Source organism: Chrysemys picta, chromosome 19 (assembly GCF_011386835.1).
Source record: "Chrysemys picta bellii isolate R12L10 chromosome 19, ASM1138683v2, whole genome shotgun sequence".
NCBI lineage: Eukaryota > Metazoa > Chordata > Testudines > Emydidae > Chrysemys > Chrysemys picta.
In genome coordinates, this window is record NC_088809.1 from 20305113 (window position 1) to 20333049 (window position 27937).

A 27937-nucleotide genomic window follows, 5' to 3' on the forward strand; every position below is an offset into this window, starting at 1 on the left:
TAATCACATCAGCCATACCATCAGGGGCTCGTTCACCTGCACATCTACCAATGTGATATATGCCATCATGTGCCAGCAATGCCCCTCTGCCATGTACATTGGCCAAACCGGACAGTCTCTACGCAAAAGAATTAATGGACACAAATCTGACATCAGGAATCAAAATACTCAAAAACCAGTGGGAGAACACTTTAACCTGTCTGGTCATTCAGTGACAGACCTGCGGGTGGCTATATTACAACAGAAAAACTTCAAAAACAGACTCCAACGAGAAACTGCTGAGCTAGAATTGATATGCAAACTAGACACAATCAACTCCGGTTTAAATAAGGACTGGGAATGGTTGGGCCATTACAAACATTGAAATCTATCTCCCCTTGTAAGTATTCTCACACTTGTTATCTAACTGTCTGTCTGTGCTGGGCTAGCTTGATTATCACTTCAAAAGTTTTTTTCTCTTAATTAATTGGCCTCTCAGAGGTGGTAAGACAACTCCCACCTGTTTATGCTCTCTGTATGTGTGTATATATATCTCCTCAATATATGTTCCATTCTATATGCATCCGAAGAAGTGGGCTATAGTCCACGAAAGCTTATGCTCTAATAAATTTGTTAGTCTCTAAGGTGCCACAAGTCCTCCTGTTCTTCTTTTTATGTTAACACTGTTACCTTACAGCCAAACTTGTAATCTCATCAAGAAGATGGGGAAACAGAAGCCTATAGAGACTAAGGGCTAGTCTCCACTGGCAATGCTAAACCGCCATGGATTGTGTGGTCGCGGCAGAGTGCTGGGAGAGAGCTCTCCCAGCGCTCTAAAAAAACCACCTGAGTGAGAAAGTTGCAGCGCTGTAAATTGCCCATGTAGACACGCCCTCAGTGACTAGCCCAAAGTCTCACAGCAGGCTGAGGTCAGAGCCAAGATTAGAATTTACAAATGACTGTGAGGAGTGTGGTGGTATAAACACCTCAGTGCAGAGCCGTAACTAGCTATTTTTGCGCCGGAGGCAAGAATATAAAATTGTGCCCCCCCCCCCCGCTCCTCCAGCCACACCCCCCCCTTGGCTCCTCCAGTCGCACCGCAGCCATGCCGCTCCCCCCCTCCCACGCTCCTCCAGCCATGCCCTCCCTTGGCTCCTCTGGCTGCATCACCCCCAGCTTGGCTCCTCCGGCCACATTGCGGTCATGCTGCGCCCCGCCTGCGTCGCCCCCCCCTTGGCTCCTCTGGCCGCGCTGCGGCCGTGCTACACACCCCCTTCGCTGCTTGCCGCTCCCCCCTTGGCTCCTCCAGCCATGCTGCCCCCCCCCACTCCGGCCACACACACCCCTCGCGCCTTGCTCCTCTGGCTGTGCCATGCCCCCCCCCCCGGTCCTCTGGCCACGCCCCCCCGCGCCTCTCTTTTTCCGCCACGCCCAGCCCCCCAGCTCCTCCAGCCGCGTCCCCCCCAGCGCCTCTCTCCTCTGGCCGTGCCGTGCCCCCCACTGCTCCTCCAGCCGCACCGCCCCCACCTTGCGCATCGCTCCTCCGGCCATGCCGTGCCCCCCTGCTCCTCCGGCCGCGTCCCCCCCTTGCACCTCACTCCTCTGGCCACACCATGGCAGCGCCTCCCACCCCCCTCGCTTTTTTTTTTTTTTTTGCTTGGGGCGGTGGCAAAAAAGTTAGACCCGGCCCTGAACTCCCTGCCCCAGCTCACCTCTGCTCTGCCTCCGCCTCCCTGGGCCTGAGCGTGCTGCCGCTTGTTTCTCCCTGCTCCCAGGCTTCCTGTGCGAACAGCTGATTTGTGGGAAGCGGGGGCTTGGAGAAGCAGAGCGAGGTGGAGCATTCAGGGGAGGAGGCAGAGAGGAGGTGATTGCGCCCCTCCCCTTTGTGCTCCTGTGACGTTATTGACATAAACTGGGACCATATAGATCATTGTTGTAACCAAGGTCCTGTAGTGGCACCCAAATCTTGTATAAAGGGGGTCAAATGGGGTGTCTAAGACAAGGTTATGGCTTACTGGTTGTGATTATGCTGTCTGTATGTGTGTATCAGTTTTGTAGTTGAAGTTATGAATGTTGGCTCTATACTGTCTGTATGGCAAACTTATGCTATGCTTCTGGGTGACATCCCAGAGAAGCTGAGATTAGCTCTGCCTAGCCTGCTTGATGGCCCATTAAGGACCATCAGCTATACAATGGACTCATTGAGAGAAGGCAAATATGCCTTCAGACTCAGCAAAGTATGCAGGGACTGGCCCATGTGACTCCAGACTCCATTTTGCTGTAATTTTCCACAGTAAGAACAAAGAGGTGTTCTTACACCTGGAAAAGACTATATAAGGCTGATGCCTCATCTCCATCTTGTCTTCAATCCTGCTTCTTACCTCTGGAGGAACTTTGCTACAAACTGAAGCTCTGAACAAAGGACTGAGGACCCATCCCAGCGGGGGATGTATTCCAGAGACTTGATTTGAACCTGCAGTTTATTCCATCGCTGCTGCAAGCCTGAACCAAGAACTTTGCCATTACTGTATGTAATTGATTCCATTTAACCAATTCTAACTCTCATCTCTATCTTTTTCCTTTTCTGAATAAACCTTTAGATTTTAGATTCTAAAGGATTGGCAACAGCGTGATTTGTGGGTAAGATCTGATTTGTATATTGACCTGGATCTGGGGCTTGGTCCTTTGGGATCAGGAGAACCTTTTTTCTTTTACTTGGGTATTGGTTTTCATAACCATTTGTCCCCATAACGAGTGGTACTGGTGGTAATACTGGGAAACTGGAGTGTCTAAGGAAATGGCTTGTGAGACTTGCGGTTAGCCGGTGGGGTGAAACCGAAGTCCTCTTAGTCTGGCTGGTTTGGTTTGCCTTAGAGGTGGAAAAACCCCAGCCTTGGGCTGTAACTGCCCTATTTGAGCAATTTGTCCTGAGTTGGCACTCTCAGTTGGGTCCCACCAGAACCGCATTGTCACAGCGCCTGAGGCAAGTGCCTCACTCGCCTCGCCCTTGTTATGGCACTGCCTCAGTGTGTTAGACTAGATAGAACATGGCAGTTCCTGGTCCCTTGCCCTGTGTTCAGACTGCTAGACTGTGCCTGTCTGCATGCAGCACATAAAGAGTTAATGAAATATCACTCTTTAGGATTAAAGAGCAGCTCATCTTCTCCCACACTGTATGTGGAGAGTGGGGTCTTCTGAGTGACCCGTTTGTGCCTTCCATTAGTGATCAACGGCTCCATGTCTAGTTGGCAACCGGTATCAAGTGGAGTGCCCCAAGGGTCGGTCCTGGGGCTGGTTTTGTTCAATATCTTCATTAATGATCTGGAGGATGGCGTGGACTGCACCCTCAGCAAGTTTGCTGATGACACTAAACTGGGAGGAGTGGTAGATACACTGGAGGGTAGGGATAGCATACAGAGGGACCTAGACAAATAAGAGGATTGGGCCAAAAGAAACCTGATGAGGTTCAACAAGGACAAGTGCAGAGTCCTGCACTTAGGATGGAAGAATCCCATTCACTGTTTCAGACTAGGAACCAAATGGCTAGGAAGCAGTTCTGCAGAAAAGGACCTAGGGGCTACAGTGGACGAGAAGTTGGATATGAGTCAACAGTGTGCCCTTGTTGCCAAGAAGGCTAACGGCATTTTGGGCTGTATAAGTAGGGACATTGCCAGCAGATCGAGGGACATGATCATTCCCCTCTATTCGACATTGGTGAGGCCTCATCTGGAGTACTGTGTCCAGTTTTGGGCCCCACACTACAAGAAGGATGTGGAAAAATTGGAAAGAGTCCAGCGGAGGGCAACAAAATGATTAGGGGTCTGGAGCACATGACTTATGAGGAGAGGCTGAGGGAACTGGGATTGTTTAGTCTGCAGAAGAGAAGAGTGAAGAGGGATTTGATAGCTGCTTTCAACTACCTGAAAGGGGGTTCCAAAGAGGATGGAGCTCGGCTGTTCTCAGTGGTGGCAGATGACAGAACAAGGAGCAGTGGTCTCAAGTTGCAGTTGGGGAGGTTTAGGTTGGATATTAGGAAAAACTTTTTCACTAGGAGGGTGGTGAAGCACTGGAATGCGTTACCTAGGGAGGTGGTGGAATCTCCTTCCTTAGAGGTTTTTAAGGTCAGTCTTGCCAAAGCCCTGGCTGGGATGATTTAGTTGGGAATTGGTCCTGCTTTGAGCAAGGGGTTGGACTAGATGACCTCCTGAGGTCCCTTCCAACCCTGAGATTCTATGATTCTAAGTATCAGAGGGTAGCCGTGTTAGTCTGGATCTGTAAAAAGTGACAAAGACTGTGAATGGCTAGCCAACTACAAAAGCAGTTTCTCCTCCCTTGGTGTTCACAGCTGAACTGCTAGAAGAGGGCTTCATCCTCCCTGATTGAACTAAGCTCATTATCTCTAGACTGAGTCTTGCCTGCATATTTATACCTGCCTCTGGAAATTTCCACTACATGCATCTGACGAAGTGGGCATTCACCCACGAAAGCTTATGCTCCAATACGTCTGTTAGTCTATAAGGTGCCACAGGACTCTTTGCCGGTTGTTCCTGGTTTTGCTCCTGTCACTGTCTGGGCAATTCACCAGCATTAGGACCCAGAGACAGAGCAGCCGTCTGAGGCATGAACCCTAGTGGGAAGATCATCCTGGTAAACTGGCATAGTTCCTTTGCAGCCAAAGGAGGTACATTGATTTCTACCAGCTGAGACAGGACAGACAGGCGATACTGAAGTTAGGACAGGCTCCTTCAGACTGAGGGAGGCAAGAAGGTGAAATCCGAAATTCATAGAGGCCCTTCTGTCTACTTGCGTGCAGGAGAACCAGGAAGAAGGTAAGATGGGATTTCTTTTGTGTTGTGTTTGTTGCATGAAGTCTTCAACAAGAAGAAAAGTATTTTCCTGTTGATTAAGCGGAGACCTGGAAATGTAGGGGAAACACAGTCACCCAGCCAGCCCACGCTGGATACTTTATGCTAAGCTGGGGGTGGTGTGCGCTATTTCCTCCCTTATGAAATACACAGTTGATGTAAAGGTGCAGTCTCAGAATTACAGTTCTGACCTGGTCTAAGTGAAAAGAGACAAGGTTACCTCACCCGCATTGTCTCTCTAATATCCTGGGACCCACACAGCTACAACACTGCAAACAACTATGGGTCAAATCCTTCCATCAGTTACAGGTGAAGTCACTGCATTTCTTCCTGAATTTACTGAGAGCACAATTTATCTCATTGGCAGAGATTTTCGAGTGAGTTTGGCTTTTTCAGTTTTTGGGTGCCCAATGTGTGATATCTTAAAAGAGTAGGTCTGCATTAACCTGCATGTTTTTAATACAAAGCCCTTATGCTTTGGTCTCCTCTGTGCTACGAATGAAACAGTCACAGTGCATGACAGACAAGGACAAGCTGTGTTCAGTACCAAACTGATTTAATTTAACTAGTGCAGGTTTGTGTGTGGACACTCTTGTATTTGTTTCAGGTTTAAACTGATGTAACTCCCCACATAGGAGTTTGCGCCAGTTTAACTACATTTTTAAAAAACTAATTGAAGTTAAAGTTTAATGCAACTTCTGTATGTAGACAAGCTTTCAGCAAGTGTTAAATTTGGGTTTGATGAGAATGAGGAGAGCTTTTTTGCAGCACTTCCTTGAAGGGACACAAGATCCTAAGTTGCACAACCGGTTTATGAGGTTAGTAGGCAGTTCAGTTTCATGTTCCTTGCAATAGAAACCGATAGCACTTTTCTACATGCGAGCGACGTTAATAATAATAATATCTGGCTCTTACACAGCATTTTGATCCATAGATCTCAAAGCGCTTTCCTAAGGTCATGTAAAGGTAGGACTGAGTTCAATAAATCCTAGCGTAGCCATGAGTTCAAGAAATAGACTCATTCCTTTCTTGTGCTTTGTGTGTATTTCTCAGTTTCTTCTGAAATAGTCTTTGTGAGAGAGCAAATTGTTACAATACATAATTCTGCAAATAAGAGTGGGAACTCCTGGCATGGAGATGGCCTTCTGTGCTAGTCATGTTCTCCCATCAATGAAAACACAGGGAAAAAATAGCCTCCCCCATTTACTATCACTTTTCCACTTTGGTTAGTTACAGAATAGTCTTGCAGCATTGTGGCAGAAGGATACCTGAATTAAACAACAATTCACCCCACTTAGCAAAACACTTTCCATTTCCGGGAACATGAAACCGTAGTCTCTAACCAAAAATAGTCAAAGGGAAAAGCACCGAGGTAGAATAAAATCAGTCCAACTAGTACATGCAGTGAGGATATGAGATCTCTGATCTCTCTTCACCACTTGGAGTATACGGCCACCCCAACCTCATGCTAAAAAAAACAACAACAACAACAACTTTCTACCCCGTCATGTGTTTCCTATATATCTTTATGCATAATGCTTTTATGCATAACATCACAGTTCTGTATTTTCAGTATAATGTTGAATTAATTTGTATATATTTTAACAGTAGGAAGGATTATAACACATTCATATTGTATTTGTTGTGCTGGGGTTTAAAATGTACATCTTTTGTAAAGTAGATTAAAGCTGTCTCACAACAGAGCTATGACATAAAGTACCAGAAATGCATATTTGACTCTTGCTAAACTCTTTATCCTTTTACTTCTGAAACAGATGGACAAACTCTCCAGTGAAGAGTATTTCATGTTCTTGTTGCCCTTTTTTGAACCCCCTCTAACTGAGCAATAACCTTTTTGAGATGGTGACCAGTGGTGTACACAGTATTCGAGATGAGGCCCCCCTGTTGATTTATTTAAAAGCATTATAAAATTTTCCTTATTATCTTAATCCCATTCCTTATGCATTCTAACATCTTATTTGCTTTTTGGACCACATCTACATATTAAGCAGAAGGCAGAGGTGAAAGTAAGCCGGTACGCTGGACCGGACCAACTTCTCCGGCGGTGATTTAAAGGGCCCAGGGCTCCAGCCGCTGTGGGGAGCCCCAGGCCCTTTAAATCACTGCTGGAGCTCCGGCAGCTGGGCTCGGGCGGGGATTTAAAGGTCCCAGTGCTCCGGCCCCTGTGGAGAGCCCCGGGCCCTTAAAAGCGCCACCCAAGCCCAGCTGCCGGAGCCCTGCCACCACTACCCCAGCCCTAGCCCGAGCCCTGCCGCCCCGGGGTAGCGGCGGCAGGGCTCCCGGGGTGATTTAAAGGGCCCGGAGCTCCGTGGCGGCTGGAGCCTCAGGCCCTTTAATTCACCCCTGAGCCCCGGGGCTCCCAGCCACCTCTGCAGCTCGCAGCTCCAGGGTGATTTAAAGGCCCTGGGGCTCCCAGCCACAGCCGGAGCCCCAGGGCCTTTAAATCTTGAAAGGCCCCGCCTCTTCCCATTGAGGCCACACCCCCGCTCAGGACGCCGGTGTACCGGTAAGTCCTTTAAACTACTTTCACCCCTGGCAGAAGGTTTAATTGGTCTACAATGATGCCCAGGTCCGTTACCCAAGTTAACACAGTTAATTCAGAATCTTGTAAGGTGTACAAAAAGTTTAAATTTTCCCCTCCACTGTGCATTACTTTGCATTTATCAACATTGAGCTTCATTCGCCATCCTGTTCTTCATTAACGGAGCTTGTTTAGGGCTCTCTGATGCATCTCATAGTCCTGTCTGGTCTTGACTAAATAATTTTGCATCATCTGCAATTTTTGCAACCTCCCTACTTATCCCTCTTTCCAGATCATTAATAAATAATTAACACTGGATCTAGTTCAGAACCTTGTGGCATCCCAGTCTTAACCTTTGTGCATGATGAAAATTGGACATTTATCCTTATCTTTGTTTCCCATCTCTTAACCAGGTGTTGATACATGACAATACTTTGCCTCTCACCCCACAACGATGTAGTTTGTTTAGTATTCTCAAGTGAGGGACCTTGTCAAAGACCTTTTAAAAATCTGAATAATTGTGTCAACCGGTTCTCCTTTATCCACTACCTTGCTGACACATTCAAAGAATTCTAATAGATTAGTGAGAAATTATTTCCCTTTGCAGAAACCATGTGGGTTACAGCCTAAGGGTATGCCTTTACTATCAAAGGAATACCAAGGGGTAGGGAAGTCCATATCCCTCTGGGTCATTGGTTACTAGGTGTCAAAGACCTGGCAATTGGATTTGCCATTGTCTTCTCAGATGCTCCATTAATATGTAGACTAAGGCCCAGAAAGCTAGGTGACACCCACACCTATGTCTCAGCCTGTCCTGAGTAACAATGCAGCACATAGGGGAAACTGAGGCACAAAGAGGACTCATAAATATGTTACAAAATATTCCCGCTTCGTCACAATGACAAGCTCTAGCAGATGGTGTCCCTAGCCTCTGTTTGCTAGAAGCTGGGAATGGGCGACCGGGGATGAATCACTTGATGATTCCCTGTTCTGTTCATTCCCTCTGGGGCACCTGGCATTGGCCACTGTCAGAAGACAGGAGACTGGGCTAGATGGACCTTTGGTCTGACCCAGTGTGGCCGTTCTTATGAGCACACGCTGCTCCTTTAAAAGTAGCAATTTCATGTGCGGGGGCACATGTTGTCCTCAGGCCCCCGTAAGGCATTTTATCCTTAGGGGATATTGCCTCTCCTCCCACGCCAATAACCTGTCTCTATTGTGATGGCAGAATCTTGCCCTAATTTTGGAAGGGGAGCTGTATCAAAGTTACCTGGGATTGCATATTATTATTATTTGTACTACAGCAAGCAGCATCTTCTGCCTAAAGATCCTCAGCAAACTTGAGGTTAAAAGCTCGGGGCTTAGTGAACATATTTATTCAACAAACAATAGGAATGTTACAACATATAATCCCCAATTTATCACTCTGGGCCGATCCATAATTCCTTCTTTCTCTTTCTCTTTTGTTCTGCTATTCATGATCAGCCACAGAAGGAGTGACTGTAGGCCCCCCAAAGGGCCATAACAAGGGAAATCTGTGAAAAGGTCAGGTGGCCTGTCACATACTCATCAAGGAGAGGAAAGGGCCTTGGGCAAATGACATTCTCTCTGATTGTCTGGCATTTTTAACACATAGGGCCAAATCCTTATCGCAGTTTCACCAGGGTAAATGTGAAGATTCCAACCCTGGCCCTCTACTTCCCAACTTCTCTCTCTGTCAATATGTTTCTATCTCACATTTCCATGGGTTCACATACACCCTGCTCTCCTCTGTATGGGCCACTGTGTGCTTGGCCCTGCCTGGGTGGGCAAGGTCACAAAAGCACAAGGAGCTTCACTTCCGTGTGCAAGTGCCAGTCAGAATTGCAGTCCCTGCACTCTGCTAGCAAACTGTTCTGTACCAGTCACCCCAGAGAGGGTAGAGGGATGAGGAGAACCCAGGACAAGGTCCCCTAGTTGTTGCTGGCCAGCCACGAGGGAGGATTGCATACTATATCCTACTACCATAAATTTCAATGGGAATACTGTCCTTCTATTCCAGGGAACTCAAGGAGACATTATGTCTTCCTGAGGCACAACAGAACTGATTCCTTGTTGCCCTATAGGTCTTTGCACCAGCTAAACAGCCACAAAGAAGCCATAGGTAGGTGTAAGGCCTGCGGGTGTAAAACAGGGGCAAAATGGGATCCTTCCTTCCCACCAGTTTTAAACCCCTCTTTTTGTGGCCTGCCCTCAATAGATGCCTGATTCTGTTAGAAGGCATCAGCTAAAAAAGCCATCTCATCCACAGACTTTACACCTTTGTCCCATAGACACTGCTTTACTTCGGCCTTACACATGCCTAAGAAATGCTCTTGAGCAACAAGATCCAACATTCTCTCAAAACTTACCACCTCTCTGCCCCTCACCCATTTTCCCAACAAATCTTTCATTTGGTTTACATATTCCCCATTACTCATCTCAATATCCCTCTTAAGAATCCTAAATTTAACACTATATGTTTCAGGGGTAATCTGAAAACTTCACAAAACAGTATCTTTAAATTTACAATAGTCTAAAGCATCTTCAATAGGCATTCCACTGAATATATTTCGAGCTTTACAGGTTAATTTCGCAATCAGGGTGTGACAGGTTGGATCACAGAAACTCCCTTGGGAGCTGCCAACAGATGTGCAAAGACTACCCCTGCTTCTGTTTTCCCTGCCAGCTCAGGACTCCAGCACCCTGTCTTGCTGAGCCAGACACTCCCGTCTGGCTCTAACACAGATTCAGGGTCTGAATCACTTGTCCCAAAGCTGCAGGTTTACCTGAAGACAGCTCACAGAAGTGCGCTTGTCTTTAGCACTCAGATGCTCAACTCCCAATGGGGTCTAAACCCAGATAAATCCGTTTTACCCTGCATAAAGCTTATACAGGGTAAACTCATAAATTGTTCACCCTCTATAACACTGATAGAGAGATATGCACAGCTGTTTGCTCCCTCAGGTATTAATACACACTCTGAGTGAATTACTAAATAGAAAGTGATTTTATTAAATACAGACAGTAGGATTTAAGTGGTTCAAAGTAGTAACAGACAGAACAAAGTAAGTCACCAGGCAAAATAAAATAAAATGCACAAATCTATGCCTAATCAAACTGAATACAGATAATCTCACCCTCAGAGATGCTTCAGTAAGTTTTTTCTCAGACTGGACATCTTCCAGGCCTGGGCACAATTCTTTCCCCTGGTACAGCTCTTGTTGCAGCTCAGGTGGTAGCTAGGGGATTCTTCATGATGGCTCCTCCCTCTCTCTGTTCTCTTCCCCCCTTTATATATCTTTTGCATAAGGCGGGAACTCTTTGTCTCTCTGGGTTTCCACCCCCCCTCACTGGAAAAGCACTAGGTTAAAGATGGATTCCAGTTCAGGTGACATGATCACATGTCACTGCAAGACTTCATTACTCACTTGCCAGCACACACATATACAGGAAGACTCACAGGTAAATACAGCCATCTGCAGACAATGGGAGTCATCAAGATTCCAAACCATCATTAATGGTCACACTTTACACAATTACAATAGGCCCTCAGAGTTACATTTTATATTTCTAGTTTTAGATACAAGAGTGGTACCTTTATACAAATCAGATGATCATACTCAGTAGATTATAAGCTTTGTAATGATACCTTACAAGAGACCTTTTGCATGAAGCATATCCCAGTTACGTTACATTCACTTATTACCGTATTTTCTCTAAAACTATCTCAGTTACATTATATTGACTTATTATCAAGTTTTTATAAAACCATATAGACTGCACAACGTCACACAGGGTAGGAACTCTCTTATCAGGGATTTCATGTATTACACACAGCCTTTCGAAGACAGTCAGATATTCAGCAATATCATCGTCCTCACTGTATACAGGACATAAGTGTTCCCATTTGTGGATTTTTGGAGTGATGGGGGTCGGGGGGGGGTGTTCTGGTTCTGCTTCTTAGCAGGTCCAGAGCTGGTATTTTCGCGCTCTTTCTCCTCTCTCTCTCTCTTTTTCTTCCGTGGCCCTCCTCTCTGGCTGCCTCTTTTTCTTTTTCCTTTATCTCCAGTTCTTTCAATTGCAATAATCTCTGGTGCTCCCACTCCTTTTCTGCAGACTGCAGCCGAAAAAGTTCCAACTTCGCAATTGCTTCACTGCTTTCACTCATTTTCGTACTTTTCTGTTCCTACTTCCCTTTCCTGAAATAAGCAAACAGAAACTAACAAAACTGGGACCGCCTCCTGACTGTTCTTAGCCACTGCACTTAAGACTCATTTAAAATCGCAAATATCAGTGCTTAAAGCGTGAACTTCACTTAGAGTAACAAGCTGCACATACACCCTGCTCGCTGCGCCACTGTGAAGTTCCCCTCTGGTGTTATCTGGACCAGAGATCTGCTGGATCACTCCAATTCTTGGCTCTGGGAGTCAGCCTTACCCTGCTCTGCTGTGAGAACCCCCACTCCTGGGCTGTTCACACACGGCAACTAGCATGTAAGCTGCTCCCAGCTACGTGCAACCGAATGACACTAGCCAATATCTCTGGTCCCAGACACAACCCTAGGAACCTCCATCTTGCAGTGTCCAGTTATGCCCTCTGGATGCCGCAAGCTTATGAATTTGTCAATTTGACAAAGAAATTGATATGTATCAGGCCTGTTATCCCGAGGGGAGTCTCTGACACACTTCAAACCAAACGCACTGCTTCAGGTAGAACAAACAAATTTATTAACTCTAAAGATAGATTTTAAGTGATTATAAGTCAAAGCACAACAAGTCAGTTAGTTACCAAAATAAAATAAAATATAAGCACGCAGTCTAAACCCTCAACCCTATCAGACTGGACAGCAACTAGATGAAGCAGTTTTTCTCACCCCACTGGATATTGCAGTCCTTAATATACAGGCTTGTTCCTTAAACCTGGGCCAATCTCCTGTGTTGGAGTCTTGTCTTCTTCTCAGTGTCCTGGTTGCTTGCAGCATAGGTAGGGGAGGAGAAAGGCCCAGTATGTGTCCATGCTGTCTATTTTATACCCTAAGCCCATGTGCTTGTAGAACACAAGTCCAGGCATGTCTGGGGGGCATTGCTGAGCCTCTCCAAGCAAGGCTGAGCAATCCCCAGTGTGGTTTCGTGCAGGTGAGTCATTGCATTGTAGCTCCCTTGCTGGACAACGGCTGTTGATGGGTTGTTTGATACCCCGCCTGGGCGTTGGTTATTTTCCTTGCTGTTGCCTCTGGGGAACTAATATCTGGCTGATTCCCCAACTTGCAGCATGTTTTAGTGACAACCACACAACACAATTCTCATAACTTCATATGCATTAATGATACACATCTATGGATAGAGAAATGACTTTCAGCAGATCATAGCCTTTCCCCTGATACCTTATGTGTGAGATCACGATTATCTGAAAATGAGGAATATAGGGGTTACAGTACACTCCCCCAAGGTATAGAATGTCACACCAGCACACTCTTCTCTGCACAACCATTGCTCCCCTTCAGTCCACACAAAATGCTGACATTAAATGCATCTTCCTTGCTTATCAGTTTGATCATGTAATTCCCCTTCCCTGGCATCCCGTCTACTATTGTATCAAAGTTAAGCTTCTTGTGGCCACCCTCAAAGACATATATAACTGCCTTCTTATCCTCCCTTGTCAGGTTAGTTATATGTGGCCCCTACCAGGTCCACTTGGCCATTACTTCATAACTTCATGACTTCCAATCTCATAAGAATGGCCATACTGGGTCAGACCAATGGTCTATCCAGTTCAGTATCCTGTCTTCCAACAGTGGCCAATGCCAGGTGCTTCAGAGGGAATGAACAGAACAGGCGATCGTCCAGTGATCCATCCCCTGTCACCCATTCCCAGCTTCTGGCAAACAGAGGCAAGGGACACTCAGAGCATGGGGTTGCATCTCTGGCCACTGTAGACACTGATAGACCTATCCTCCATGAACTTCTCTAATTCTTTTTTGAACCGTGTTACAGTTTTGGCCTTCACAATATCCTCTGGCAATGAGTTCCACAGTTCTCATCTGCCCGTTTGACAGATTCTCACACATCCACCTCTGTGTCTTTTCCCATACAGCCCTCTAGGCGTGTTACAAGCTCCTTGAGTTCATCCACAAAGTCCCTGCTCTGTCCACATTCAAGTCCCTCTTTAAAGACCCACCTGAGCCATGCTGCCTAGAGTGACTCTTGTTGATTTTTATATAAAAAGTGAGTAAGTTGCTTATTGTTATTTCCCTTCCTCAGACCTCTGTTCGTAGGTTGGGAACACCTGCTATGAGGGACTGTCCTCATTAAGTATTTGGAAAGTGCCTAATGTATAGTGGGCACCACTGCAAATATATAATGAAGAAGAAGAATAAATCATCTTGGGTCTGGCTCACTGCTTGTCTCAGAGTGCGTTGGGCATGGAACGTGTGGCTGTACTCTGAAAGTGACTATGTCAACATATCAGTCACTCCACTCAGCAGGTCAGCGCAGTATTCAGAGTCATGGTTGCTGATAGAAAGCAACAGAGAGTCCTGTGGCACCTTTAAGACTAGCAGATGTATTGGAGCATAAGCTTTCGTGGGTGAATGCCCACTTCGTCGGATGCATTCACCCACGAAAGCTTATGCTCCAATACATCTGTTAGTCTTAAAGGTGCCACAGGACTCTCTGTTGCTTTTTACAGATCCAGACTAACACGGCTACCCCTCTGATACTTGATGGTTGCTGATGTTCACCTGCACATCTACCAATGTGGTATATGCCATCATGTGCCAGCAATGCCCCTATGCCATGTACATTGGCCAAACCGGACAGTCTCTATACAAAATAATAAATGGACACAAATCAGACATCAAGAATTGTAATATTCAAAAACCAGTAGGAGAGCACTTCAATCTCCCTGGACACTCAATAACAGACTTAAAAGTGGCCATCCTTCAACAAAAAAACTTTGAAAATAGACTTCAACGAGAAACTGCAGAACTGGAATTAATTTGCAAACTTGATACCATCAAATTAGGCCTGAATAAAGACTGGGAGTGGCTGGGTCACTACAAAAAATAATTTTCCCTCTGATACTCACACCTTCTTGTCAACTTGGAAATGGGCCACATCCACCATGATTTTATTGGCCTTGTTAGCACTGACCCCCCCCCCAACTTGGTAAGGCAACTCCCATCTTTTCATGTGCTGTGTATTTATACCTGCCTACTGTATTTTCCACTCCATGCATCTGATGAAGTGAGTTATAGCCCACAAAAGCTTATGCCCAAATAAATTTGTTAGTCTCTAAGGTGCCACAAGGACTCCTCGTTGTTGTTACTGATACAGACTAAAACGGCTACCACTCTGAAACCTAGTGAAATAGTGTTTCCTAATATCCAACCTAGACCTCCCCCACTGCAACTTGAGACCATTGCTCCTTGTTCTGTCATCTGGTACCACTGAGAACAGCCGAGCTCCATCCTCTTTGGAACCCCCTTCAGGTAGTTGAAGGCTGCTATCAAATCCCCCCTCACTCTTCTCTTCTCCAGACTAAACAAGCCCAGTTCTCTCAGCCTCTCCTCATAAGTCATGTGCTCCAGCCCCCTGATCATTTTTGTTGCCCTCCGCTCGACTCTCTCCAATTTGTCCACATCCTTTCTGTAGTGGGGGGACCAAAACTGGACGTAATACTCCAGATGTGGCCTCACCAGTGCCGAATAGAAGGGAATAATCACTTCCCTCGATCTGCTGGCAATGCTCCTACTAATACAGCCCAATATTCCATTAGCCTTCTTGGCAACAAGGGCACACTGCCGACTCATAGCCAGCTTCTCATCCACTGTAATCCCCAGGTCCTTTTCTGCAGAATTGCTGCTTAGCCACTCGGTCCCCAGCCTGTAGTGGTGCATGGGATTCTTCCATCCTAAGTGCAGGACTCTGCACTTGTCCTTGTTGAACCTCACCAGATTTCTTTTGGCCCAATCCTCCAATTTGTCTAGGTCACTCTAGATCCTGTCCCTACCCGCCAGCATATCTACCTCTCCTCCCAGCTTAGTGTCATCCACAACCTTGCTGAGGGTGCAATCTATCCCATCATCCAGATAATAAAGATGTTGAACAAAACCGGCCCCAGGACCGACCCTGGGCCACTCTGCTTGATTCCGGCTGTCAACTAGACATCGAGCCGTTGATCACTACCCGTTGAGCCTGACAATCTAGCCAGTTTTCTATCCACCTATCTATCGGTAGAACTCAGCAGTTCCTGGCTCCCTGGACTATGTTCCTCTGCTAGAGGAGCCTCTCTGTGCAGCACTCAAAAGGTGAATGAAACATACCTCTTCAAGGTTAACGCCCCATCTCCTTCAGCACTGTGGGTCCACACTTCTGAGCGATCCTGTTTTGTCTTTGTATTGCAAACTCCACCCTGTCTAATCAAATCAGTAGCACTAGGACCCAGGGGCAGAGCAGCAGGGACACGGAGTGGGGCAGGTAGTGAAATAAACTTAGGACAGGAAGTTTCTTTCAGCGCTTGGGAGGCGGGAAGTTTAGATCAGTTCATATTGACTCCTTGTCTGCTTCAGCAGAGCGAACTCAGAAGAGAAACAGAAACAAGGTCAGACTCATTTCTCCCGGGCTGTGTGGGGAGGAGCGCAGACAGCACCCCCTGCGCACAGATATGTGCCTGCGGTGTATATTTCAATTCTTATTAATCCCATTAGTGATTTCAAACTGCTGTCGCACAGATCCGAAATCTAAGTTAAAAAACTCGTGGGCAAATCCCCTGCTCAGGAATACTGGAGTAAGATCCGTTACGTCATTGCAATAAGTCGAGAATTTATGTTACCGAGAGCAGCATTTTGTCTCTTGGTGTTTATTGGGTCTGAGTCTCATTTATACCAAGATCACTTTACACTGCAAAGGAATTGTGCCATTAATTTCCGTGGGGCCGGGATTTCACCCTAGGAGGGTAAAGCAGCCACCGGTGCCAGAACTGGGCAGACCAGGGAGCCATGCCCTACATGTCCTATGGTCACCCTACTTTGTTAAAAAGTAGGGTGACCATATTTCCCAAAGGGAAAAACAGGGGCAGGAAGAGGCGGGGCAGAGGTGGGGTCTTGGGGGAAGGGGTGGAGGGGGGGCGGGGCCTGGGATAGAACGGGGGGTCAAATAACCCCAGGGAAATGAGGAAGCCGGTGCCTATGTACCCACTTACTATAAAGATAGTTACCTCTTGCTTAACACAGCTTAACGCTCATCAGTAGGTTTCACCTTCTGGTAACCTCGTCACATCCCTCTGCATGGTTTCATCCAGAATAATTCCAACACTGTTTCAGTAGATTGAACTCCCTAGGCAATAGATTTTATAACCCTTAACCAGCGTCTTGGCTTTGCATCCTTTCCATTTGGTCTCTTTGTTACAATAATTTTATACAAAGCTTTTTTTTTTTTCACTTTGGCCATATGTGAATAGCTGCATTATTTATAATTGCATTTTAATAACATTAGAATTAAAAATAAAATGACCCCATCAGAGTGAGAGGTTTGCCTGCTAATGTACCTTCTCAGAAGAAGGTACTTTCATGGGACATCCAGGTAGTGTCCTCTTGCTGCCCACACCTGTTGTTTTAAGTGAGAATTATCCTTTCTCTTGTTTCAGACACAGGATGGCCAGGGAGGAGGAGTATCCATGTGTGGACCTGAACACTACCTATCCTGATGTGGTTGTAAAAGTTGGAAAAGTAATTTTTGGTGAGACATACAGGAAGGAAAGGAACAAACAACAGAGCAAGAAGAAACAGAGAGATAATATCTCCCAAGCAGCGTGTGCATTGTTGAACTCAGGAGGAGGTTTGATAGAGGCAGAGATTGAAAATGAGGGCTACAATGAAGGAGATGGACTTGGGAAGGATATAGAAGATTCCCTTATAGAACTTATTCCATCTCAAATGTTTGCAGACTACTTTGAAAGCATTAAGCAAAACAGCCAACTTTTAATCTTTGTTAAATCATGGAGAATTGAAGTTTCATCTTCATCTGATATTTCATCTTCATCTCAGATTTGCAGCCTGAAAACAGGCTTGTACCAAAGATGTGCCACTTCTGTTAAACTCATGAATTCTAGTGTTGCTGCACAATTTTTCAAAAGGAAGAAAGAGTGTTCCAGGAGAAGATCTGATGAGACAGAGCAAGGAGCTGAGAGAGCTGTACTGAATGGTGTTGAGGAAGAACATGACTCTATTGAAAATATTTTTAATGTACAGCACCTCACCCAGGGTGAGAAGCTGAACTTCTCTGAGTCAACGCGTGTTGACTATAAAGAGTTTCCTTCAACAGATAACCTGAACATCATCCAGAAAGACATTGAAGACAAATTACCAAAGTATATCTCTGCTTTTGCAAACACACAGGGGGGATATTTATTTTTTGGAGTGGATGATGAGAGGAAAGTTGTTGGTTGTAGAAAAGAGAATGTAACATACAATGAATTACTCAGGATAGTAGAGCGTGGCAGGCAGAAGGTGCAGCACGTCTTACATTTCTGCAGTTCTCGGCCAGAACTGATTGTTGTCCCTAAAATCCTGAATGTACGGGATAATACGGGAAACTTGTATGGCTATGTATGTGCTGTGAAAATTAAGCCATTTTGTTGCGCTGTGTTTTTGCATAATCCTGACTCGTGGATTGTGAAGGATGACCAGTTTGAAAGATTGATGGCCAAGGAATGGATGGACCTGATGACAACATCTGACCCAGGTCAAATTATTTTAAAAATAAAAATATCATAGTTTATTTTTTCCATATCAAAATTAACATCAGTATTTGTAGCATGGTAGCACCACTGGTGGCTTGACACGGAAGTGATCCTAAAATTTAAAGTCAATGGTGCTCCCACCTCAGAACACTTTTCTTAAAGTGACACTGCCAAGTTAAAATTCACACGTCTGTCAGAATTTATTTTACCTTTTTTTTTTGTTATAACTTATAACCAAGGTTACCACATTTGAAAAACCAGTTTGTTTACTGTGCTCATGAGACAACACTGTGTATAGAGCCAGTTGGTTTCTCTTGTTTGCCCAGGTGTTTTAGACCACTTCCACTTTATTACTGAACATTATTGAGCTAAGGGAGAATCTGGGAGTGGAGACTACAGAAGTCTTTTATTATTATTACCATTTATAATTTCTAGGAATAAATAGAAGGTGTCTTTCCAAAGCTCTAGATATCCTTAACATTTAAAAAAAACAGAGGGAATCAAATATAAAATCAAACCCTCATCCCAATCACATGGTATAGGGCAGTAAATAACAAAAATTCTTACAGCATACGAAAAATACTCCACCCTCATTAAATAGTTCCTCTCTAGCAAGATTGCCCTCTGAAACCCCACACCCCCAATGAACAAATGAGCCTTTCAGCATGCCCTGAAGGATCAACAAATATGGACTATTTTGAACCAAGGTTGGGGAGCAAGTTCCAAAACTGAGAAGCCCGCATAGGGAATACCTTGCCAGCCACTCCCTCTGACTTCTGTCATGAGACTCAGATGCCTACGCCAGTCTGAGCTCTGGTAGTGTGGCCTGAGGTGAGAAGTGTCTCTCAGTTTGGGAGGTCGCATGCCATTTAGGACTTTATAGGTCAAAAGCTACACCTTAAACTCCATTTGGAAACCCAGAGACAGCAAGACAAGGCTGTGTGATATGCTCACAGCAAAATACGCCATGGAAGAAGGCGACTTATCCTTTCTCCACTGTCTTCAGTTTCTGGCTTGATTTAAGGTGCAGCACACTGTAGACACCCACTCTTGAGGTGACAAAATCACAAATCATGGTAGTGAGAGTCACAACCAAAAGATAAGACGTCAACCTTCTGGTTAGATGCAAGCAGAGAAAGCCGTTTTGGCTAACCCTCCAGCTGTGACTGGGAATCTAACCAGACGCCCAAGCAGCAAACAAGAATAGCAAACGGTGGACAAACAACATCTGTTAAGCTATGTCTTCATTACTAAAATAGGTGTCTTTATACTAAGATAGCTAACTCAAGATAGCTCTCTCGATGTAAAAACACATTTATACAAAGGCAACAGCAAAAACATGGCCTCACAGGGGCAGACAGAGTCTTTGTCCAAAATTCCAGTTGCGTTCCCACCTTATCAACATCTGATAACTGTTTTATCTGGATTGAGTCTCTCATCCATGTCCTAATATCAACCAGATGCAGGGAAACACAACAACCACATCATCTGAATTGGAAGAGACAGTATGAGAAAGCCATAGAGAAGATACCACAGCCCACATTTCCTCATTAACCCTCCTAGTGGCTTTATGCACACACTGAACACAAGGGAGAACAAACTGGAATCCTGTAGAACGACATGAGAGTGCTCTCCTACTCTTTAGGTCGGTTGCAAAGAGCATGCATTTATTGAATATTTGGTAAACACATTCTGTGCCAATATAGGTCCTTGCAGTATCATCCAACTCAATTTCAGCTGCATGTGCAAAAGTGGGGAGGTCCCTTATCCTTAATCACATCACAAATGGTGGAAACTTTATTGACGACCAGCCTTCTCTTCATCAGCATGGATCAAAGATCAAAGTCCTTTTCTTCCAAGTTCACACTCCTGAGAGATAATTAAACAAGAAACCAATGGGAATGAAATCAGATATCTTGGTTCTGATTTACACTTGCTAATGACCTTTTCTGCCTGGCTTCCCCTACTTGCTACCATAGGCATAAGGGGACCCAAGGCCTTGCAATCAAAACCCCACCTAAGTGTCTCCATATCTCCAGTATGTAGCAGAATTATTCTATCATCTCAGCCTCGCTAAAGTGAAAGGACACTACTGCTGTGGCTGGGTACCCAAATAAAAACCTTCAGTTAAAATAAATAATCTCATCTCATTTTGAGAGTTTCCACATGGTGCTCACACTAGGCCAGTGCATTTACCATGCAAAACCCACAGCAATTCTGAGAGCAGCTTAGAGCATGCTGGGTAAAAATTCATATGGTGGTGATGGAGTGAAATAAGTGTATTAATATTCCCTTTAATTTACTTTTTAAGAGATTTCAGATTTAGCTGAAGTTCTGAAGACTGAGCTCAGTGTGACAGGTGCGTCCCCACTCTCCAAAACCGTGTTTTCCAACAAAGGCCTCACGTGTCTATCTGATCTGCGAAAATCTCTATTTCCAGGTATGTCTCTTTGGTTTGTAATGTTTTTTATTAGTCTATTTCTGGCATCTGGACATTGATTGACATAATGATTGAAGCATCCAGTTTAGAAATTATTAAAACTTAATAGAAAAAAATATATTCTATGTATGTAGAACACATGCTTTTTGACGAATTGAGGACTATGCATTTCACCGCCCCAAGCACGGCAGTCAGGCAGCCCTCGGCGGCATGCCTGCGGGAGGTCCGCCGGTCCCGCGCCTTCGGCGTACCTGCCGCCGAATTGCTGCCTAAGCCGCAGGACCGACGGACCTCCCGCAGACATGCCACCAAATCTGCCAACCGTCAGGCCGCCCCCCACCCCGCAGCTTTCCGCCCCAGGCACGCGCTTGGAGCGCTGGTGCCTGGAGCCGCCCCTGCTAAAGGCAATGGGGACATATACATTGGTTAAAGCAGACCAATTGGTATGTCTTAACACTGACCTATCTGAATCCTCCTTATCTCTTTCCACACCCTGACTGGCTGAGTAAACTGTTTTAAACAGGACAGTAAATAATCATAAATAATGAATTTCTCTTATAAATTTACAGAGGAATAATAGGTTTCAGAGTAGCAGCCGTGTTAGTCTGTATCCGCAAAAAGAACAGGCGTACTTGTGGCACCTTAGAGACTAACAAATTTATTAGAGCAGAAGCTTTTGTGGGCTACAGCCCACTTCTTCGGATGCAGTAGCCCACGAAAGCTTATGCTCTAATAAATTAGTTAGTCTCTAAGGTGCCACAAGTACTCCTGTTCTTTTAGAGGAATAATAGTTTGTTGGAGTGCTTGTAAGAAAGTCAGGATGCTCCAGTAATCCAGTGACAAAGCAGCTTACCCAAGGACATGCAATGAGTCAGTGGCAGAGGCAGGATTAAAGCTCATGGGAACCTGGAAGAACAAGCACTGAGTTGGAATTTGGTGACCCAAGCATGTACAGCTCCCACTGAATTCAGTTGCAGTTATGAGTGCTCAGCACTTTTAAAAGTCAGGCCCAAAGTGTCCCAAACTGGGCACCCAGAAAATGAGGAATACGTAGTTTGGTGGCCACCTGTGGAAAATTATGAATTAAGAGACTTGGCCAACATCATGTTAAGTCTGTGGCAGAACCAGGGATAGAACCCAAGTCCTCAGGGCAGCAGTCAACTTCCTCCAACTATCAGACCATCTTTTCTCTTTCTGCAGTCTCCCACCTCATTCGTCTCACATCTTCCAGCACTGAAGGTAATGCTGCTATGCTAATTCACACCAACCCAGGAGCTGGCCCAGTGGATGTTAAGCAGTGTATCTCGTGAACCTTGTAACCAATACTCGTAATCCCTCATAATTCAAGCCTGACCCCAGATGTACAGTATCTTCCCTCTTAACCTGCGTATATTTGATTTTAAACCATTAACTTTAACAAAATTTTTAATTCTGTTGTATGGAGATGTGGCTTCCTTGACTCCCCATGTGAATTAGTCATAGCACCATTACCTTCAGTTTTGGAAGATGTGAGGTGAATGAGGCAGGAGATTGCAGAAAGAGAGAGCCACCCAGACTCCAGGCACATAGCCCCACCCTGGAGTGGGGAGCCAAGAGCCCAGGGGGGCAGTCGGGCTCTCAGCGGGGAACCTGGGGGCAGCCACGGAGCTGAGAGCCTGCCTCTCAGTCCTCCCCCTGCCCCTCTTCAGGTGGTGGAAGCACTCCGGGTGAGGACGTGCACCACCAACAGGAGGGTTGTGTGGACATGAACCACCACAGTGATTACTGCAGTGGCTGTAAGTCGACTTAACATAGGTTGACTTTGGTTTGTAGTGTAGACATGCCCTGAGCAGAGGCGCCACGGTATTAGTGGCCCATGGAGTCTGAAATCCCCTCCCATCCCTACAGAGGGTCCCTACAGAGTATGGTTGAGACTCACTGGTGGGTGATTATGGGCAGGGGGTTGGGGTAGTGTGTCAGGAAAGCTTGTTTGCTATTGCTCATGCTGTACTGGTTCTGTGTAAAATAAGACTTCGATCTCCAGAATTTGTTAATGTTTTTCTAATTCTCTCACTTTCTAGTGTATTCTAATAGAATAATATACACACCAGAAATCCTCACCAAAGGGCTGTTTTCCGAGTATCCAGGGCTGGAGAATTTAATGAACAAGCAAATGGGAGACTGTTTTCAGGGACTGTTGATATTTTCAAGGAGCTGGGCTTTTGATGTTGGATTGCAAAAGGATCAGCATGTTGTCTGTGAAGCTCTGTTGATTGCCACAGGAAAACACCCAACGCTGTACACGGTCACTGAGAAGGACTGTTCTGTGAATATGTTTAAATATGCAAGACAAACTGCTCGTGCATTGAAACAGAAACTGGTAAATGTTGGGGGATACACTCAGAGAGTGTGTGTGATTCCCCGTCTCCTACAGCTTGGAACCCATGAAGAGAGAAATACAGAGTTAGGTTTGCAAGTTAAGTACCCTGCTAGCTACAATGTATCCCAGAAGGACATAACAAAATTACTGAACTCACTTGTGATAATATTACTGGGTTTTAGGTCTTTTTTAAGTGACAGCCTTGGGTGTGAGTTTTTCAATCTCCTCACTGTTAAACAATATGAGATACTTTCAAAAGATCTCCACAAATGCAGGAAGCTGTTTATCTATGGCCTGCCAGGAACAGGGAAAACGATAGTGGCCCTGAAGATCATCGAGAAGATAAGGCACATGTTTTGCTGCCACTCTGATGAGATTCTCTACATTTGTGAGAACCAGCCGCTGAAAGAGTTTGTGAGGTGAGCATTTTATAGGTAACTCAAAACTGTGTCCGTAGTTAAATAATATTAAATGTCAGATTGATCCCTCCATTGGCACATGGATGTGGAAACGGCACCTCTGTGGGTCAGCTAACCTCTTGCACACCAGAGGGGATTCACCTCTAGGGGTGGGACGGCTGGGTTTCTATTGATAGGCTCCGTTGGAGACTAAACTGGGGAAGGTCAGCTCTGATTTCTGCGGGATGTTGTACAGAAGCCTGGCTGGCAGAGGCTGTAGCTGGGATGTGCTAAAATCAGTGCATCTCCTGCTTGCTTTTATTTTGTAGACCAGTGATTCTCAAACTAGGGCCGCCACTTGTTCAGGGAAAGCCCCTGACAGGCCGAGCCGGTTTGTTTACCTGCTGTGTTCGCAGGTTCGGCCGATCGCAGCTCCCAATGGCCGCGGTTTGCTGCTCCAGGCCAATGGGGGCTGCGGGAAGCGGCGGCCAGTATGTCCCTCGGCCCGCGCTGCTTCGTGCTGTTCCCATTGGCCTGGAGCGGACACGGCAGGTAAACAAACCGGCCCACCAGGGGCTTTCCCTGAACAAGCGGCGGCCCTAGTTTGAGAACCACTGTTGTAGACTTCAAGGCGCTCCAGTTTAGGAGAAGTTGCAGCCCTCTTTGGTGCATGTATGGTACAAAATTACATATCTGAATTCCAACACTGATACAGCTGCACCAGCACTCACAATGGTATAGACACTATTGTCGATGGGAGTCAGGTGTTTCAGTAAGTTGTCGTGTTGACAAAGTGCTGAAATGTTTGAGAGCCTGGTCTATACAAATGGTTACATTGGTGCTAGAATGGTGGCGTAACTACTCCCATGCTTAAAGTTAGCCACGTTCTTAAGTACCTTACTGAATCGGGACCTGGATCAGCACACATCAAAATCATGTTGAATGTTCTCTTTTATTGGGTAGAAAGAGAAACATTTGCCAGTCTGTGACCCGATTCACATTCTTTCAGGGGTGTTATAATCAATTAGTGAGGCACATAGTAGTTGATGAAGCCTAGAATTTCTAGTCAAAGGATAGTGAAGATTGGTACACAAAGGCTGAGCAACTCACAGAAGGAAATGATGGTCACGAACGTGGTATTCTCTGGATTTTCCTGGACTATTTACAAACAAGCGACACTTTTTTCTGCGGTCTTCCACAGCCAAGAAAACAATATTCTCAGGAGTGGCTAACCAAAAGGATCCGGAATGCCACTCACATATACAATATCATGCTACAAGAGATGAAAAATATTGTAGAAAATCCACAAATAGATATTCCTGATAAGAATTTAAAAAGGGCGCTAAAGAAAGCTGAATGTGGCCACCCCCTGCCAGGTGATTATAGGGAAAAAGAAGTGTAGATGAAGCTACTGTAGACTGTAATACTGGGAACTGTTTGGTTAAAAGGCAACCACCCCACAGGCTTGTCTTCTCAAGTAGCAGGCACCTCCCCCTTGTTAAAGGATATGAAGCTATTCTTTTTCTAGGGTTTATCAAATAAGTGATGTGTAGCACCTGCATGTCAAAGCCACAAAAGCTAAGGTGGGAGCCCCTTATCACTCCTCCCCCTCCTCTCTTCAAAGAAGAGAGCCTCAGTTTCAAACCCACAAGAATTCTAGAAACATTGTGATTTGAAATTGATTTTTTTATAAACATTCTAAAGTCTTAATTCTTTTAATTTTCATGTTAATCAATGGAACTAAAGCATGGGATTAAAGTTAAGCACATGCTTAAATGCTTTGAGGAATTGTAGTCATAGAGTATCAAATCTCATTACCACATGGCTTCATAACATACCAGTTCAATTTGCCTTTCCTGTGATGATCAGAGTCTTCGATTCATCACCAACCAGAATTTGTAGCGTTTGTGAGAAAAACAAACCTGAATTTATGGTGTGTCCTAAATATTCAAAAGCACCAGTGAAAAGCATGTAGCAAGCTTCTAAAATTAATCTGTCATAAATCTGAGCAGGCATCCTGAAGCTGGGACATTCAACTGAGAGTCGTGAAAAACACGGAGCGGACTGTGAAATCTGGTCTTTTGGGGGCTTTTACCCTCTACTATCCCAATTTCACTGGGGAGACCAGTGTTTCTCAAATTGGGGGCCTAAAGGAAGTTGTGGGGGGGGGTCACAAGGTTATTTTAGGGGAGGTCCACAGTTTTGCCACCCTTACTTCTGTGCTGCCTTCAGAGCTGGGCGGCCACAGAGCGGCGGCTGTTGGCCAGACACCCAGCTCTGAAGGCAGCATCCCACCAGCTGCAGTGCAGAAGTAAGAGTGGCAATACCGTACCATCCTTACTGCTGTGCTGCTGCTGGCGGTGGCTCTTCCTTCAGAGCTGGGATCCCGGCCAGCAGCTGCTGTTCTCCAGCCACTCAGCTCTGAAGGCAGCACTGCCACCAGCAGCAGAGCAGAAGTAAGGGTAGCAGTACCGCAACTCCCCTGCAATTACCTTGCAACCCGTCCCCCTAAATTCCTCTTTTTGGGTCAGGACCCGTACAATTACAACACCATGAAATTTCAGATTTAAATAGCTGAAATCATGAAATTTGCCATTTTAAAAATCCTATGACCGTGAAATTGACCAAAATGGACCGTGAATTTAGTAGGGACCCTATACATAACACACTTGAGGTGTGCAGATTTCTGGTATAATTCTGTGATCAAGGCATGTGGGTATCTGGGATGCATGTATTAGTCTTGGTAAGAGTCAATTTTTTTCTTAATAAAGTCAAAGTTTTAATGGGATGGGAATTTGTTTTGTTGGTATGCTGCAAATCTACAGAAAAATGATTGAACTGACATCATTCAATCTAAATTGATAAATATTAGTGTGTGTGCTGCAAAGTACTTCTCTAAATCTGATCAAATGTTTTATTTATATTGTAGAGGGAAAGGCATTTGCCAGTCTGTGACAAGAGTAACTTTCATGAGCAAGGACTTTGAAAAGGTGAAACATATAGTAGTTGATGAAGCTCAGAATTTCCGGGAAGAGGATGGCCGTTGGTACAGTAAGGCGGAAGATATCACCCAAAGTCATAATGAGCCTGGCGTTTTCTGGATCTTCTTGGATTATTTACAGACAAGTCACCCTTACAAATCTGGTCTTCCACCTGCACGTCAGCACGACCCTATGGAATCACTAACCAAAATGATCCGTAATTCCAGGGAGATATACGGCAACATAAAAAGACAAATGGAAAGGATTGTACAAGATGAAAAATTAGGAGATCTTCCTTATGTGCAGTTAAAAAACATGTTAAGGAAAGCCACATGTGGTCACAATGTATCAGGTGATTATACTATAAAAACAAACTTAAATATGAAGGAAATAGCAAATGATGTGGCTAGACAATGTTTTAGCTATTTACAAAACGGCTACTCAGAGAAAGACATTGCTATTCTGTGCAGAACCGATAAAGATAAAACAAAATATGAAGACATATTAAAAAGAGAAATGAGGAAATTCAACCTAAATATAGTTTTCCAAGCAGCAGATGAAATACAGGGAAAGCATATTACTCTTGACAGCATCCGTCGCTTTTCTGGCCTAGAAAGGCGCATTGTGTTTGGTGTCAATCCAGTCCCTATCCAGGAGGAGATTTCTGACAACCTTTTACTCTGTGTAGCATCCAGAGCTAATTTACACCTCCATTTGCTGTTTGAAAAGATCCCCAGTGGTTACTCAGGAGTTGTTTAATAACCCATCTAGGGTTTGCCTAAGATTCAAGTACTTCATAGAGCAGGGGTGGGCAAAATTTTTGGCCTGAGGGCCACATCTGGGTGGGGAAATTGCATGTAGGGCCATGACTATAGGGCTGGGGCGGGGGTTGGGGTTCAGGGTGCGGGAGGGAGTGCGATGTGCAGGAAGGGGCTCAGAGCAGGGGGTTGGGTGCAGGAGGGGTGTGGGGTTGGGGTACAGGCTCCAGCCTGGTACCGCTTACCTGGAGCAGCTCCGGGTGTGTGCTGCTGCCACCGGGACCAGGGCAGGCTCCTTGCCTGCCCTGGCTGCTCCAGGAAGCGGCCGGCACCATGTCCCTGTGGCCCCTGGGAGAAGGAGGGGCAGAGGGCTCAGTGTGCTGCCCTCGCCTCTGGGTACCTCCCCCAAATCTCCCATTGGCTGCAGTTCCCCGTTACCGGCCAATGGGAGCTTCGGGGGAGGTAGCCGCAGGCGAGGGCAGTGTGGGGAGCCCTCTGCTCGCCCTTCCCCAGGGGCCGCAGGGACATGGTGCTGGCCTCTTCCCAGAGCTGCGCGGGGCCCACGGCGACACAGGGGTGGCAATCCCGCAGGCCAGATCTAAAGCCCCGACAGGCCGGATCCGGCCCGTGGGCCATAGTTTGCCCAACCCTGGCATAGAAGATTAGCTATATTAATTATATAGTTTTTGGCCCATGGTTCCAAATTTGCAAAAGGGAGACATTTCACACCCCCTAGCTAATAAACTCCCTGAGACCTGTCGATGCACAATATAAACAGAAATAAAGTTACATGGCAGGCAATGGGCAATTTGAACCCCTGTGGGTCCTAACTGCCATTGAGAGTTTCCATAATG

General features: G+C 45.6%; 2 protein-coding genes across 2 annotated transcripts in view; both read left to right on the plus strand.

Annotated features, from left to right (window-relative positions):
• The window catches only part of LOC101943064 (protein SLFN14), an 85465-nt gene that overhangs the window by 32120 nt on the left and 25408 nt on the right, over nt 1-27937 (plus strand). The window lies entirely within an intron of this gene.
• On the plus strand, nt 20514-27132 carry LOC135976600 (schlafen family member 9-like). Its single transcript, XM_065573292.1, has 3 exons — nt 20514-20587; nt 22648-23365; nt 26274-27132. The coding sequence occupies exons 2-3, from the start codon at nt 22728-22730 to the stop codon at nt 27082-27084; spliced, it is 1449 nt and encodes a 482-aa protein (XP_065429364.1). The 5' UTR covers nt 20514-20587; nt 22648-22727; the 3' UTR covers nt 27085-27132.